Consider the following 17,008-nt stretch of genomic DNA (forward strand, 5'->3'; position numbering starts at 1 on the left):
AGAAAAAGGAAAGAAAGAAAAAGAAAAAGAAAAAGAAAGGGAAAGAAACAAAAAAAGAAACAAAATTTTTTCACCTTACAAAAATTTTTACAAAATTTTTCACCTAACAAAAACTTCTACAAAATTTTTTCAAAAACTTCTACAGTGCACTACAGTAAAGTTTTAGACAAACTCCCAAAAAACTCAGGTTCCAAACAGGCCCTACAACTGTTTGGTGTCACACGTTCCTCTTTTTTTTCTTTTCTTTTCTTTTTCTGCAAAATAAATATATCTGACTCTTGGGATTGACTCGGATAGTTTGGGGTAGGGTAGCCTCTTTAGACCCCAATGTTGCGTGATCGAGTCACCTCTCTACCGTCTGTGTATTTCTGGTATGCAGCGTGCACAAGTGCAGGAAACTCACCTTCCAAACTGACCGTAAACTTGGCGCATTGATGATTGCATGTGGTACTAGTTGGACGCCCGTCTTCATTGAAACGACATACGTTCAACCTCTCGAGAAAATAGCACACAGGTGTCTCTGCGATTTTCCAATTATTTTCTGCAGACATGGAGAAGGCTTCACTTAAATGAATCTGTTCTCATAGCTGGTTCTCTTCATCCTTTCACCACTTCGCAAGTGTGTCTTTCTTGCTCACCTATTAGTTTATGGAGATTCTTCTTTGCTAACTATACATAAGACATTCGACAAACCGACCGACAACGTGACGGAAAATTCTCCTCTAGAGTCTTTTGACTGGTTAGTGGACGTTCGCCATCTTCGTTCCTTTGTCATTACCTCTTTCGGGTTGAGTGAAATGGGAGCATCTTAGAAGTTGATTGGTGCAATGAAAACGGGAAAGGAGAATCTGACATGGGCATCGTCAGTGGGCGATGAGCTCCCGTTAAGTTAAATTGTCAAATTCAATGCAACAAAAAAAAAAAAGGCTGTTCACATTTACGTCCAAACTTGTTCCGACTTTGGAATGGCCAGCTTTTACACACCAAATAATAATTAAAAAAGAATTTATAAGCACATTTTAAATTTATTTTATTTTACGTGCATTACATCACAAAAAAGTGAATCATAGCATTATTTTAAAATTTTTTTTTCTAAAATCATATCATATCCTAATACACTTGCTCCAATGTCATTGCCTAATCTGGTTTAAAATAAGGAAAAAAAATCATTTAAAACGTCTATCATGTCTTGTCAAATGAATTTTTTATTCTTTTACTTTGAAAATATTAATTTTACATCTTTTACAAGTTCAAATTAGCAAAATTTCATCCCAATTTAAGTTTTTGATCAATTTTTAACTTGAAATCGCAATGTAACCCATGTGCAATCATTTTTTATAAACAAAAAGGTCAGATCTCACTTTTTTTTAGTGACAAAATTGAATACTAGTGGAAAAATGAATATGAATTAAGTTAGACTCTACTATTTTAGAGAATAGAATGAATATGATTCGAGTCAGATGTTATTTTTTTTAAAGGTAAAAATGAATATGGATCAAGTCATTTGTTTTATTACAAATAGGATTTAACTTTTTTGTTCCTAAAAAAAATGACTACGTTTGGGTCACTTGATGAATTCCATGTTTAAAAATTGGTCAAAAATTGAGAACAAATTTTATTGACTTTGATTTTGTAAGGAATATAAAGTTATTATTTTTAAAAGTAAAGAATGAAAAAAATTCATTTGATAAAATGTGAAATATGTTTTGGATGATATTCCTTATAATTATTGATATTTTCATATATAGTGAAAAAAGTAAAAAAAAAAAAAAAACATGTATATACTTGTAAAAGTATGTTAACTAACAAGAAAATTTGAGATGGCATTTTTAAGTCCTTCACTGCAGGCAATATATTTAAGAAGTTAAAAATTATTATCTTAATAATAATTTTAAACCATCTTAACAATTTGGAGCTATGTGTAGAAAATAATTTTGGTCTAGGCATTTTTTTTTTTAATTGATCGTCCTACATTTATATTACATTGTTTCGAATTGTTCTGGAGGTAGATTACAATGGCCTGAGTGATGCATATCTTGTATTGAGAATTATCCATTGTTTGTTCTCGGGTGTGTTTGGATTTGTTCGCTGAATCACATTTTCCATAAAAATTGCTACTTTTCTGCTTTAATTTTTTCCCCTAACTAATGCTTTAGCCAAATTTATTTAGCTGATTTTTCAACTAACGCGGGGCCTGGGCCATGCCACCGCTGCACTGAACAGCACAGCACATCTTGTTATACTCCTTTTCTTTATTTGATTTTTTGGGTTATAAAGGTCTTTCCATTTTCAATCACAAAGAAAACCAGAAGAACAAGTCTCCCTTTACTACTATCACAGAGCCCCCGAACAGCAAACGAAACTTGAATTTGATTCGATTCGATTCAATTTTCAGTAGAGAAGAAGAAGAAGAAACAAGATGGGGGTTCCGTGGGGTTCAGGAGGAGGGGCGGGGGGAGCGGGTTTGCTTAGTGAAAGAGCAGCTACCATGAGAGAATCGCTGCTCAAGAGTCAATCTATTACTGATAACATGGTTTCTATTCTGGGTTCCTTTGATCACCGCCTCTCTGCTCTCGAAACCGCCATGCGTCCAACTCAGGTAGTTGATCTCTGTTATACCCTTTTATATTTTGCTTGCATTTGGTGAAAATCCTATGTTAATTTTGTGATTCGTTCTTGTAAAACTAACTCTGAACTTGGAGGGGAAAATATCTAGTTCGGATTTTTGGATCTCGTTTTCTGGGCTTTGAGTTTGGTGGCAACTGACTTTTGTGCGAAAATTTAAAAGAATAATAAAAAAAAAAGAGGAGTGTTTTTCTGTGCTTCCCTTAAATTTGCTCGATTAGGAGAACATTATTGGTAATATAAGGAAAGAATTAAAGCAAAAGGCTTAAGCAGTATGGTTGACTTGCCCCTTTCCTTTTCTTTGTAAGGAAGTGATTAAGGTTTTAGGAATGATATGCTTGATCTGTTTCCTTTCATGACGTCTTCCTCTCGGGCCAATAGAATTTCAGTTATGATTTTCCTGAAATGTGTTCAAGCTTGGTTATTTTAAGTTTTGTAAGTCAATGTTTGATTTGCTACTCTCTCAGATCAGGACTCATGCTATTAGAAGAGCTCATGAGAATATTGACAGGACATTGAAAGCTGCTGAGGTCATTTTGTCCCAGTTTGATCTTACTCGCCAGGTGGGTTTGCTCATTCTCCCAGCTTTAATTGGATAAGTTTGAAGAGTGTATTGTTGATTAATTCGAATATTCCCTTATTTGGGGTTCCGTTAATTCACGCTAACTTGGAGAATTATTTGAATTATTGATTTCCAGTTGACTTGCTTGCTCTGCTGAACGACTGTTATTTTTAGTATTTTATCATGTCATAAGTTTTCTTGTATGTCAAAAAAAATTTTACTTGTATATATATCTATATCTTGAAAGTTTTGTTGTGTAATTACATGCAGGCAGAGGGTAAAATACTCAAGGGGCCACATGAAGATCTCGAAACTTATCTTGTTGCAATTGAACAACTAAGAGAAAACATTCGGTTTTTTAGTAGCAATAAAAGTTTTAAGAGTAGTGATGGAGTACTAAACCATGCCAATGGTTTGCTTAACAAGGCCATTTCAAAGCTGGAAGAGGAGTTTAAGCAGCTTCTGTCATCTTACAGGTCAGTTTGGTACTCTTAGTTTTGTAAGCTACAGTTTGCCCCGTTTAATCTTTTCATATCAGTAATAACTTATTACACTCATTGTTATGCTTTACTGCTAATCCTATTAAGCTCAATGTATTGTGAGATAGTGATCCCTTTCTTTTGGTGTGTCAACTTAATAAATGTTAATTCAGCCTCTTAGTTTAGCTTATGACAACTTTGTTGTACATCTCTCCGGCCATTTGGTGATTATATGCACTTATATGGCTGTCCCTAGAGCATTTGTGCGAGTCCTGCTGTAGCACTAAAATTCTTGAAACTGCTAATCTCGGCCAAAAGTCAAACATGGATATTCGTTCCAAATGTGGCAAGCGTATCAAGATTAGTCCCTTGGACGGGAAACCTGTTGCTGTAGTTCCTTTTCAATCTCAGTATGTTCTTAATCTCATAATCTCTACAGCAAAAGCCTTTGAAGTCCCTAAAATAACTTGACTTTTCCATCATTACTATCAATGAGAAACATTGATAAATAATGGACTGCACCAATCTTTGGGACCATCATGATTGGGCATTTACATACCGTTGAATTGCAACTTAAGCTGACAGTAAATGTCCCATAAATAGTTTCATTTTTTATGAGTGATTGAAATCCTCAAGTTGCATCTTCTTGCCTAACCTCCTCTCTAACCTAGTCAACTTTCATTTCTACCTTAACTAATAAAAAAACCCACCAAATCAAGTTCCAACTGCTGCATCTTCTGTTACAAATGACTATTAATGATCTAACTAGCTTTTCTAAAGGAATCAGGTACCTCAAAGCTTTGAGTATTATTGTAACTCATACTCCCCCTATTCCCCCCCCCCTCTCCTTTTTAGAATGTCTTGTTTCCCATAACTTTGAGGCACTTAACTCTGAGGCACTTAATTACTTTCGTATTCTTCTACATTGGTCATCATCTAATTGATATTTATTCTTTTCCAAAACAAGGACAAATTGTAACCTTGATCACCTGATTTTGGTGTCTTCATGTCTCGTTCTTGTAAAATAAAGCTTTCCTGCATTAACTTTCGTTTTGGAATTGATTCTCAACTAAAGAGTCCGTAATTTTGGATTTTGCTGTATATGTTCATTCTTTGAAATAGAAACGAAATAATCTAATAAAATTTGATATCGCTTTGTCATTATGCATGAAAACTTAGACATGCTCACTACTTTTCCTGCCTTGGATAAAGTAAGCATTACTTTCATATTTAACTATGTTAGGCCTGTACCTCTTCATGAAGCTGTACTTACTCTACCCTAAATTCACTTTGTCAGCAAGCCTGTCGAACCTGATCGTCTTTTTGAGGGACTTCCTAGTTCAATGCGACCATCATCTGGATCACCAGGAGAGCAGCCTGATGCAAATGGGAAGAACCCTTCACCAAATGGTCAGCACCATGAGCATCATCATGCTAATGCAGAAAATGCTGTTTACACTCCCCCAACTCTTGTACCACCAAGAGTCCTGCCACTGTTGCATGATCTAGCCCTACAAATGGTTCAAGCTGGCCACCAACAGCAGTTACTGAAAATATACAGGTAAAGGCCTATTACAAAAAGATCTGATAATATTGATGACTACTTTTCATGTGCTGGGTAATCAGCTAGGTTTTAAACAGTCACTCTGGAGTGATCAGGGGACTCGGGTGCATGCCTTGTATCAACAAGTTTCCCAAGATAATGAGGGATGAAATGATAAGTGATCAAGTCTCTCTATGGCTTTTTTGTTTTCCTTTTCTGCATGTCAGGTTAGGAGATATTAGGCTTTTGTCAATTTTAGTGGATTATATTTAAGGAAAGAATTGAAAGTTCTAATCCGTCTTCTATGCTGGGAGTTTGCATTTAATAGCATGAATCTACAATCTGGTTTTCCTGACACCATAAATCTTGGCGTGTTTTGTAGGGATCAGGAAGAGTTAAACTTTATTATAGTAGTATGCTTTGTGCTAGGTGGAACGTGCCTGGACTTTATCCTTGTATTAATTCCAAACAGGGATGGGGTTTAAAGTATTGTGATTTTACAATATCTGCATTTCAAACACGTATATATATTTAGAATCTTCTGTCTTGTGTTGTATTCGTTACTTTTAGTAACTTTCCAGTGGTCAAATTGTGCACTGTATATGCAAAGGTATGGAAATGTGACTATAGGTCGATTTACCTCGTTCCATGTGTCAGTCTGTGCAATTGTCAGAGTAACATTATTGCTTTCCTTGTCTTGATGGTGTTCTTATTTCCATGCAGGGATACTCGTTCTTCAGTTTTGGAAGAAAGTCTTCGAAAATTGGGAGTGGAGAAACTTAGTAAAGAGGATGTTCAGAAGATGCAGTGGGAAGTTTTGGAAGCCAAGATTGGGAACTGGATTCATTTTATGCGGATTGCTGTATGTTCTCTTCGCTATCTTGAACGTAATCTGGGATTCTGTATATAAGCTAATTATACTTGAACAGGTCAAACTGCTATTTGCTGGGGAAAGGAAAGTTTGTGACCAAATATTTGAAGGCTTTGAGTCCCTCAAGGACCAGTGTTTTGCTGAAGTGACAGCTGGGAGTGTTGCAGTTCTCCTTAGTTTTGGTGATGCGATTGCCAAAAGTAAAAGATCTCCTGAAAAATTATTTGTGCTGCTGGATATGTATGAAATCATGCGAGAACTGCACTCTGAGGTATGGATTACAAACTTCAATGAAATCACATTTCGCTTGGCATTTCACTCTGCATTCTGCTTTGCTAGGTATTCCTCTTTTTTGGCTGTGCTTTGGCATTTATGCCCACAAAATATCTTGTATTTGCATCAAACTCAACTTTTTATGGTGGTATGGTGGTAGAGTTAGTTCTTATGACTAAAAATCTGCTTTCGAATTGTCAGATTGAAACTCTTTTCAGAGGTAAAGCTTGCAATGATATTAGAGAATCTGCTTTGGGGTTGACAAAGCGCCTTGCCCAGACTGCACAAGAGACCTTCAGTGATTTTGAAGAAGCAGTTGAAAAAGATGCAACAAAAACTGCGGTTGCAGATGGAACTGTCCATCCTTTGACCAGCTATGTGATTAACTATGTGAAGTTCCTATTTGAGTAAGTGAATTCTGCTTCTTCTTTTTTTCTGTTCTGTTCTTTTTGTATGTGGCTTCATGTGCAGTAACTGGTTGCTTACAAACTTTATACACAGAATTAATAGTCTGCATTTTCAGTTAGTCAATTATAAAGCTATTTGCATTTCATCAGCCTTTTTGGAGAGAACATGTTATTGGTTGCAATTAATCTTTTTCTAGAAGACTCTTGTCAAGTATGAAACCTCATTTTGGCAAACTATTTTCTGCAATTACTCATGAAGAGACAAAAATGGGGTCATTTGTAGTTTGAGTTTGTAAGGTGTCATGCTTTGCATTGGAAGGTGTGCAGGTGACCTAATTTCCACCATGTTTCATTCAAAAACATTAATTCGTCTTGTACACACAAGGAATTTTTGAGGGCAAATGCATGTGAAAAATTATGAGAAATATGATTGGCATGCTGAGGAAAATTCTTGCTGTATATAAAGGTCAATTTTCTGGAAGATTTCTTTTAAATGCTTTTAGGATTTGATTGATTAAAAGCTTAGCAATTTAAAAAGGGTATGTAATTAAATGCCAGGCAGAGCACTGATATAGGTAGTTTGCCAGTAAATGTTTCCTTCTTAACGTGGGAGAAGTCTGCATGTTTTTCATCTGTATAGGACTTTGTTGATCTAATTTATCTGACTTCGTGAAATTGATTCTTTCAGCTACCAATCAACATTGAAGCAGCTCTTTCAAGAATTTGAAAATGGAGATGGGTCAGATTCTCAATTAGCTGCTGTAACAATGCACATAATGCAGGCTTTACAAACCAATTTGGATGGGAAATCTAAGCAATATAAAGATCCTGCTCTTAGTAACTTGTTTCTTATGAACAACATTCACTACATGGTCAGATCTGTCCGCAGGTTTGTTCTTGTGTATTTCTTTGTTACGTTTAGGGTTTGGAGCATTGGATTGTCATCTTATATAGTTACAAGTTGGTGCTTATATTTTTCTTGCTTCTAGGTCCGAAGCCAAAGACCTGTTGGGGGATGATTGGGTGCAAAGACACAGGAGAATTGTGCAGCAACATGCAAATCAGTATAAGAGGATTGCTTGGGCCAAGGTTTTACCTTATCCTCTTTACTGCTATTACAAGCCGCATTGTTTGTGAACCCATTCAGATTTACCTTCCTTGTCACATCAGTTGAAGTCATCCTTATTCATTACCTTGTCCTCAAATGTCTAGATCTATAAATTGGCCTTTGTGCTTTTCATGAATTTTCTGTTGAGTTGATATGATCTTACATCCGCTTCATTGTGCATGTAGATAGGAGTCCTTCCAGGGTTGAGTCAACTAGAGTTAGAATGTTTTTAGACTCCAAGAATTGGAATTATGTGGTTAAAAACTTCATAAACTTGGGGCATGCAAAAACAATTTAATTTCATTCAGTATACTGCAAAAACAATTTAATTTCATTCATGCAAAAACTTAGAGTTAGAATGTTTTACAAATGATATGTTTTATATTACTTGTAATTTCATTCAGTATACTGGTGCTTGAGGTATTGCTTGAGTTGCAATTATTTGTCATTGGAATACATCCAGAAATGATTACCGTGAATGAATGGAGAAAGAAGAATACGGAACTTCCCCTGCATGTTCTGATACTGTATTATTTTCGTGTTCTATAATTATTATGAAATGACTTCTTGATTGTGGAAGTAACTGCTAATTAAGAGATAAAAGTTGCTTGGCAAAGCTTAGTTTACATTCACTGTAAGCTCTTGGTTTTGTAAATATGATTTGATTTCTTTTCTCTCCATAGATTCTGCAATGCCTCTCCATACAAGGTCTGACATCGTCAGGTGGTAGTGGTGTAAGTGCTGATGGAGGAAATAGTAGTGGAGCTTCAAGAGCAATGGTGAAAGATAGGTTTGTTCAATTTGCGGACCCTGGCATATCAGTGTTATATTTACTTTTATGGTTTGACCAAACTGATCCTATGTGTTAAAATCACTCTCTCTCTCTCTCTCTCTCTAGATTGAAGACTTTTAATATTCAATTTGAGGAGCTTCATCAAAGACAATCTCAGTGGACTGTCCCTGATACTGAGCTACGGGACTCTCTGAAACTTGCTGTTGCTGAAGTTTTGCTGCCAGCATACAGATCTTTCCTTAAACGCTTTGGGTATGATCCTCCAAGTATTTATAAGTATGCACACTTTGAAATGCCTTCCTTTTCATGTCAAACTACATTTTCGAGAACAATGTCTTTTTTTTTTTTTGTTTCCATGAAAAGTCAAAAACTTGGAAAACTAGATAGACATGAATTCTAACTGGATATAAGGAGCCATTTTGGTCAAGCTGATTAACCCCTTGGTTGAGAACAAAAATACACACTAGACTTGGTTCTCAAATGTTAGTATTATGTTAATTATTGGACTTCGTGGAAATAATTTTTTCTCATGTTGACCCTATCTTCTGTTGAAGTTATATGCTTGCCTTTTGATGTGTCACAGGCCTTTGGTTGAGAATGGTAAAAATCCCCAGAAATATATCAGATACACACCCGAGGATCTCGACCACATGCTTAATGAATTTTTCGAAGGAAAAACGTTAAATGAGCCCAAGCGGTAAACTTGCGACTAAGATGAGCTATTTCTGGTTCTGGAATCAGGAATTCGAGGTGGTGGTGAAATCAGGCATTGGACGTTAATGGTGGTATTCTTGTAACAATTTCTTCATTTTTCTGATTGATATGGAAATGATTGAAAAAAAAAGTAGTGAGATAAGGAAGAAATTGCCGCTATCCAGGAAGTTTCTTTCCTCCTCAGCAAAATTACTATGTAAATTTTTTTTTTTTTTTTTTGTGTAAAGTCTTTTGTTTCTCAATTTGTGTTTTGAGGATGTATGTACAGACGGGGACCATGGAAGAGTTTTCCGTCGGGAAAAAGAGGTGTGTATGCAGATGAATACATTGGTGGATCCCAATCTGTTTGATGGATCCATACCATGCAAATTTTTAGTTACTCGGTTGAATTAGAATTAGGTAAGCCGTAGCACTATTGATCAATATTTTGACCCTGCGCGTTTGCTACTAATCACCATTTACGAAGATTCGAAACTAACTAAAGACTAGAGAAGGTGGAAGGAGTTACCGCGCAATATTCGAACCAACGGTGATGGGTAATGACCATCGTTTACTAGGAAGAAAATTGGGATTTGGCTCTTCTTAAAGAAAGAAGTTAGAACGGACGATTATTTGAAGAAAAATTATATAAATTAATATTGCAGCACATTTTATTTTGTGACATGAGATATGTAAGATGAAAAAAAAATGATGGAAACAATAAGGGGTAGACTAACAAAGCATGTTTATAATACAATTAAGTAATTTTTGCAAATAATTCTCTATCAAAAAGTATTGGCAAAGACTTGTTGAAGAAATGATCATGAAGATAAATGCGGGCTAGAGTGTTGAGGCTTAGACTGCGTACCCGGCCTTCCATCAACACGGGAAGTAGAGGACCGGGCGCTTGCTGTACAACTGATAAAGATGGGCTGCTGTACAATTGGTACAGTAGTAGTGCTTTTTCCAAAAGGCGTCTCTCATACATGTGCGATTATGGTTGACTTAATTTATTAAATTAGTGTATACGAACAAAATTTAGGTGCACAACAAAGAAATATAAATATGCATCAAATCATGTAAAATTTGTAACAACTACTAGGGGAGAAGTGCCCCCCGCTTCATGCGAGTGTTTGGTGCATGTGGTTAAAGAAGGTTTTTTGGTTGGACAAATAATAATGTATTGCGAGAATAGTACGTTGCAATAAATAATTAGAAGCGGGTATGATTATAAGACAAACAACATAAGAGTCTTCCAATATTAGAATCAGAAAGTTTCCGAACACAAATAATTAGATGCAGCAAGTTTCCAAAGGTGTACGGACAAATATTTATAAAATTGTTTCAGGTAAAAACTACGAGACAGATAGCAGAGTAGGTTAAATAAGACATCATGTATCTCCACTTATTTAGTGATACGAATAGTAGTAAAGTCATGTAGATGCTGTAATAGACAGCAGTCAGATGCGTTGCTTCTTGCTGGTTTCTTCATTTTGGTCTCAACTTCAGCATATACATGATGAGTGTAGAACATACATGATTGAGGACCCTTCGCAACTTCTTGTTTCAACTACTCTGACTACTGGAGTTGAAAGTGGAGGCAACGCAGGGATGTTGGTGCCTTTTCTTGTCGGAGTAGCTACTGTTGGTGTTTTTGGCTTAAGGAAGCAAGTAAGCTGAAGGAGTTCTGTGGTGAAGGACTACGCGCTGTTAATGTTCACATTCGGTCGATTTTCAAGTGAGTGAGTAATTAACTTACCAATAGAAGGTGATTAAGGACAAACTGTAGCAGAATGAAGAAACCATGGGACCAAAATGAAGTAGAGGCCAAGTGAAAGTCTCATCAAATCCCAAATTAAGTTAATGACCCTTGTAAAGATTGTCGGTTGGGCCCTCCGCAACTTCCTGTTTCAGTGGACGGTGATTGTTTCCATGCCTAGGATTTATACATTATAAGAGTATAAAAAAATATCCCAATCCCAGAATATGAAAAGATTGAAACTGAAGAAGGTGAAGAGGAGGCATGGAAACAATCATAAACGACGCAGCCGTTGGGCATTAACTTACCAACGTCTGACTATTTAATTGAGGCTATAATGAGAAAGAAATGGAGTGTTTCGACCATAAACTCGGGTGAGAGAGGAGACGATGCGGCATTCTGTTTCAGACAAAGGTTGCAAGAGAAAATCCAATCTCCCAAACTCAGGAGCCATTAGTAGACCCACGTTTTTTGCCATTAAATTCAGGTATAAATGATAGAGAAAAAAGTCTAAAAGGAGGTGCTTCCACGCTTGAGTTCTAACCACGGTGACGGTTGAATAAGGTTGGCCTTTCTTATTCCCTTTCACTTGCGAGCTTCCTATACAAGTGATTCTAAGTTCCGTGATCATTAGTCAAACGGCGCACTTATGATGTGTGAAGACCATTTCAGTAATGATTGTGTGATTCAATTGCCGTATTTATGGTCATGACTTTTTCTTTTCGTAATGACCGCATTTATGATGTGTGAAGACTATTTAAGTAATTTCACAAACCCACAGCTTATGTGTGTTGTACCAAAAGCAACAAATAGTTGCAAATTAATTGCACATACCATAAATACCCATATATTTCAACAACATAAAGTTTTAAATGTCTATAAATAAGGGTATTTCAGTTAATATATCTAATCACAAGTTTCCCTCACTTATACCTATAGCTTGTAAAACACTACAAAATATTTCACATTTTCAAAAAGTCCCTGTCTATGCAGTTGAAATGCAACCCTCTCTTTCACTAAAACTCAATTTTATATAATATAAGGATAAGGATATAGTTGTATCAAATATCCAATCGCACCGGTTCCAAATTCGAAAGTAGAGATCCTAGTCTTTTTTTAAAAAAAAAAATGAAGAATTCTTTTTATGATTAAATTTGAGTGGATTTGACTTCTGTCTCTATCATAAGTGAGGAATGCCTTACTGACCATTATTAGGTAGATTTTGCTCTTATTACTATCACGGATAAGGATATCCCCAAAATTATAAATTACTTACGAAAGTTGTTACAGATAACAAGCCCATCAACGCAACACTCACACTCGCAGATACTAGCCACTGCAAGGATGCATCACGCACACCAGAAACAGCCAAAGAAAATTCAACAAGCAGTGGCCAAGCGGGCCGTTAGACTGGAGAAGAATTTTGTAAATGAACGGCTTCTTTTCCCGGGTACGAAGCTCTCAAGATGAAACTGAACCGGGTGATCCGGATCTCGCAAAAGGATGACCTCTTGCCACGTGGCCGTCCATGTAGCCTTATGAATCTCTCCACTTTGCAGTTTGCACTATGCATTCTTCCTCGTCATTATGCATTCTTCTTATATTTCAAGAACCCACAACTTCCTGTACTCCCGCAAGTACAATTTCCGATTTTCATATCCCAACTACTGTACTACTACTACTACATCTGAACGCGCCACCATGGAGAAGTACTCCAAAGGTATATGATTTATCGTATCTTCTCCTTAATTTTATATATTATTTCAGTCTATGATTTTTTGTGTTCCTTCTTTTTCTGTGGATTAAGTAGTTTTTGTTTATTTCAAACTGTTTTTGTGGGCGTGTTGTTTTTTATATGTGCTGCTGCTGGGGTGGATGTTGACGGTGAAGATGCTGTTGGTGAGGAGGCGATCAAGGATCAACTGAGGGAAGGCTTTGCCAAAAGTGCCTGCGATTATGATCCTTCCAATTGTGAATTTGATGAGATTCTCCCTCATCTTCTAAACATGTAACTTCTCTTTCTTGTATTAGTAATATGGGGCGAGTGTATTATTGGTCAAAGCTCTGGTTCAGGCTTGGCTTGAACCGAGAACAAAGCCTTTCGGAAAATATGGAAAAAAAAAAATACATAGAACTGTAATCATAACTCTGTCATATTTAAACCATTAAAACAAAACGATAAAAGAAAAAAATTACTAATAATGCAGCATTTTGTACAACATGTGAATTCGTATTTGTGGAGTAGACGAGGCATTGGCTCTTTTGCAGATTTCTAATTAAAAAGTGTTCATGAATAGAAGTCTTAATGAAGATGCAAAAACTGATTGAACCAATGTTGGATGACATTGGTAGGTACTTCGTGCATAATTCTTGCATAGTTGATAAGTTATTGGAACTTATCGGTTGCACTAAGTCTTAATTGGTAATGCTTGTTCAATAGTACAATGAATCTTCAGGTCAGTTTTAACCTCCTGATGTACGGGAACAGACCCTTTACACGTTATTTTCTAATACTCCAAGTCTTAACTATCGTGATTACTTTATTAAAGATTTTAGTTTAACTTGGCTGTTCTGTTCTTTGATTCATCTTCTCACTGAAATGCCACATTATCGAAGGCTTATTAATCTGTCCGTCATCTTCAAACTCATGGAACCAGTCAAATTTTAATTCAGTGACCTTAAATGATTGATTCAGCTATGCATCCCATGCCACACCTCAAGATTTTGATATCTATGCTCCTGATGCAACCTTTGAAGACCCACTGATGCGAGCTCAAGGGTAAGCTTTTTAACAGCAACTCAAGCAGTTTGTCACGCAGAAGAATAGGACATTATGCATGACAATCCTCATAATGACTCGGCTTTTCAATGTTCCACTTACCCTTGGTTTATGGGAATCAAGTTTACAGTAATTCTACACACCTAATTTGTTGCATGTCAAATTCGTATCCAAAAAGCACATCCTGGTAAATTTTTTAATTGATCAAATGGTATCTTCTAAGCTTCTGTTTGCCTCAAGCCAATGGTATATGTGAAAAAAAGGAAGTGCACATCGAGACTAGAGAACTTTAAGTATTAGTGGGTTGCCACCCTGAAGCTTGATATAAACCTTGGCCCTTTTTGGATCTATCTACTTGCACTAGTCTGAGATTGGGAATCAAAGCTGAACATGTGTTAGATGGTAGCAATTCTAATCCTAGTTCAACCTGTCATCTTGTAGCCACCTTAACTTCAGGTTTGAAAAGAGCATAATTACGAAATGAGAGAACATGCAAGGGACTAAGGGACTAGTAAGATAGACTGGAGAATGGATATTAGATTAAAAAATGTGGAGAAAAGCAAATGCAAACAAAAGGGATGAAGTGTGATGAAAAAAATTGAGGGCAGAAGAAAATAATCAAAAGAGAGAGAACCAGTTACAGTGGCAAGTTATCAGGTAAACATAGTAATGTTTCTTATTTTCTAAAGTATATTTTTTGTCAGATCTTGTATTCACATATTGTATTGGAACAAAAAGGGTTACCTCTGTGAGGCCACTTTCGAACGGCTTTCTTGGGTGTAAGCTTGCATACTGATGTTTATGACCATGGTTTTCTCTCATGTGAATTCAACAAATGTTGCAGGATAAAGCAGATTAAGTCAGCTTTCTACTCAATTCCCAAGGTTTTCCTGACTTCCTTTCTATTGATAATTCCATGTAATTGTAAGTTGCAGGGTACTTCTAGTATTAATGTGGTAAAAAGCTTGTCAAATGATTTGAGATATTTCTGAACAATGTTTTTGAGTCAAAGATGCGTTGGTTTTTTGTTTTCACCTGTAGTTGGTTTGCTCTTTAAATATATTAATGTTGGAGGACGGCAAGCAATGCTGCTTCTTTAACTGTGTTCAATTTAAGTGGGTGAAGTCATCAGATTTTAGAATGTAATTTAAAGCACATCATCTATCCTACCTTGTTTACAATTGAACTGTGCATTGCATGAGTGTCCTGTGGTCTGGGTCCAGTTCACTGCATCTTTCTGTTTACTTGCTCAAAAATTTATTATTTTTATTAATTCTTTTGGTTTGTGGTTTTTATATCATTACCCATCCATGATATGCTCCTATTCCAACCAATTTTCTGGCATAAAACATGTAAACGAAAAGGAACGCGACGAAGAAGTAATAATATGAGAAAGAAAATGAGGAAGTTACAATACTTGGCAGAGAAATTTGCTATTTATCCCTCTTTTCTCTGTCTTGTCAGTTCATCAGTGTTAATAAACCCAATAAAATGTAGATGAGAGGTAAAAGTGGCTTTTGTAGTTTCTAATCATTGCTTTCAAAGTCACTTTCTATACACGTGTTGATGAAATTCATTGACTAGTCTGTTTTGTCGACTCTTGTTTCCCATTGTTTGTTATAGAATATATCTGGATATTAATCTCATATATACTTTCAGGTTTTCAGTGAGTCAAGAATCACAGAATATAGCATCAAAGAGAATGTAATTTCACCTAGAAAGAAGGAGGTCCACTCAGCTTCTTGCCTACATGACATTTAAAGAAAATATAGTTTGTCAGATTAACAATTCTGATATATGTAATTGATTCAGATACTCATGGACAACAAGCAGTATTACAAATTTCTGGGGAAAGATATACATATGATATCCCTTATCAAATTGCAGATAGAGAACGGGAAGATCGTTCGACATGAAGATTGGTATGCATCTACTCTTTTAGCTTGTCTTTGATGCGTAACTGCAATCTTTATGATCTTCATGGGGAAGGAAATTCAAAGAGTGATGGGAGTTGGTCTCTGTCAAGTTAACTAAACTATGGATGTTGATTACCACGAGGAAGTTTTCTCAGACAAAGTTTACTGTTGTTGTAACCTTAATGCATTTTCCCGAGCTCTCTTATCTTTTCCTTTCATTTCTTTCTAATTATCATAATGAATCAATTTTTATCTACTTATGCTTCAGACTCGTGCTCTTCTCACAAAAACTCTAACAACATCAATTTAATCTGGATGTCTTTCACTGTAAATATAGTTTGAGATAGCTAATGATATGATGATTGTCCACAGATTTTAGACTTGATAACAGGGTTGTTTCAAACATGATTTTTTCTTGGTAAACTGGGTGATCCCATTTGGTATAACAGAGTTGTTGTCATTGTGAATTTGTTTGTAGTTTCGCGTCTCATTCAACAACTATTAGTTCTACCACTGCCGGTGATTATCCCCGGTTACTCGGGACATTTTCATGTGAAATGTGGATCGCAGGTGGGATCAGAAGCCCCTATGGAACAGTGAGACGGTTCGGCTGCCGCTGGTCGGGCGGCTCGCAGAAATGACTCGCCGGGCCTCAATGTTGGTTACTCATTGTCTGATGCGGTTTGGTAAGGATCCAAGCAATTGACAACTACTCAAAGTGTGCGCGCGCGCGCGCATAAAGCTTTGGTTACTATCTTAAAACGATTGGTTATGTTGTATTGTAACTAAAACTTGCAAATACTTTGGAATTAAGGGTCAGCTGACATGGACTTGTAATAGTTTGGGGTTCTGAGTTGAACTTAGTTAAGACGAATTTGTAATTGGATCCCAGGCTTAATCCTATTTATAACTCAATTCAGCACTTAAACTTAATAAATTTAGATCTTAATATATTTAGACACGTTTGATAATAAAAAATTGAACATTTGAATTAGTTAGGCAAAATTTGCTCTAAAAAATAAGTGATAATCTATTCATTTATCATTGAATGTGATATATACTCAGATATATTTGATTTAATATTTAACAATTTAATAATTTAATTGATTCAAATTTCAGTTTTATTAAACGCACTCTGAGTGTCTCTAAAAAGCTTATGAAACAACAATTTTGTAAGGCAATGAAGTTTTTCCATTTTCT

The 17,008-nt window shown here is 36.0% G+C and overlaps 2 protein-coding genes across 4 annotated transcripts; both read left to right on the plus strand.

Annotated features, from left to right (window-relative positions):
- The first annotated feature begins 2,280 nt into the window (after window positions 1-2,280).
- LOC113725635 (exocyst complex component EXO70A1-like) lies at window positions 2,281-9,798 on the plus strand. Of its 2 annotated transcripts, XM_072074074.1 has the most exons (13): window positions 2,281-2,599; window positions 3,093-3,188; window positions 3,458-3,663; window positions 4,964-5,227; window positions 5,308-5,436; window positions 5,933-6,071; window positions 6,139-6,351; window positions 6,555-6,760; window positions 7,449-7,649; window positions 7,750-7,849; window positions 8,552-8,658; window positions 8,767-8,913; window positions 9,245-9,798. In XM_072074074.1, exons 1-13 carry the CDS (start codon window positions 2,420-2,422, stop codon window positions 9,360-9,362), a joined length of 2,106 nt encoding a protein of 701 aa, XP_071930175.1. In that variant the 5' UTR covers window positions 2,281-2,419; the 3' UTR covers window positions 9,363-9,798. The 2 variants fall into 2 exon arrangements, with proteins under 2 accessions (XP_071930175.1, XP_027104719.1); XM_027248918.2 differs by lacking the exon at window positions 5,308-5,436.
- A 2,841-nt stretch (window positions 9,799-12,639) lies between these two features.
- On the plus strand, window positions 12,640-16,761 carry LOC113725636 (uncharacterized). Of its 2 annotated transcripts, none has more exons than XM_027248919.2 (7): window positions 12,640-12,833; window positions 13,004-13,121; window positions 13,809-13,892; window positions 14,737-14,776; window positions 15,552-15,620; window positions 15,705-15,814; window positions 16,287-16,761. In XM_027248919.2, exons 1-7 carry the CDS (start codon window positions 12,701-12,703, stop codon window positions 16,447-16,449), a joined length of 717 nt encoding a protein of 238 aa, XP_027104720.1. In that variant the 5' UTR covers window positions 12,640-12,700; the 3' UTR covers window positions 16,450-16,761. The 2 variants fall into 2 exon arrangements, with proteins under 2 accessions (XP_027104720.1, XP_027104721.1); XM_027248920.2 differs by having other exon boundaries at window positions 12,669-12,833; window positions 16,379-16,761.
- The last annotated feature ends 247 nt before the right edge of the window (window positions 16,762-17,008 follow it).

This window comes from Coffea arabica, chromosome 2c, assembly GCF_036785885.1.
Source record: "Coffea arabica cultivar ET-39 chromosome 2c, Coffea Arabica ET-39 HiFi, whole genome shotgun sequence".
Taxonomy (NCBI): domain Eukaryota; kingdom Viridiplantae; phylum Streptophyta; class Magnoliopsida; order Gentianales; family Rubiaceae; genus Coffea; species Coffea arabica.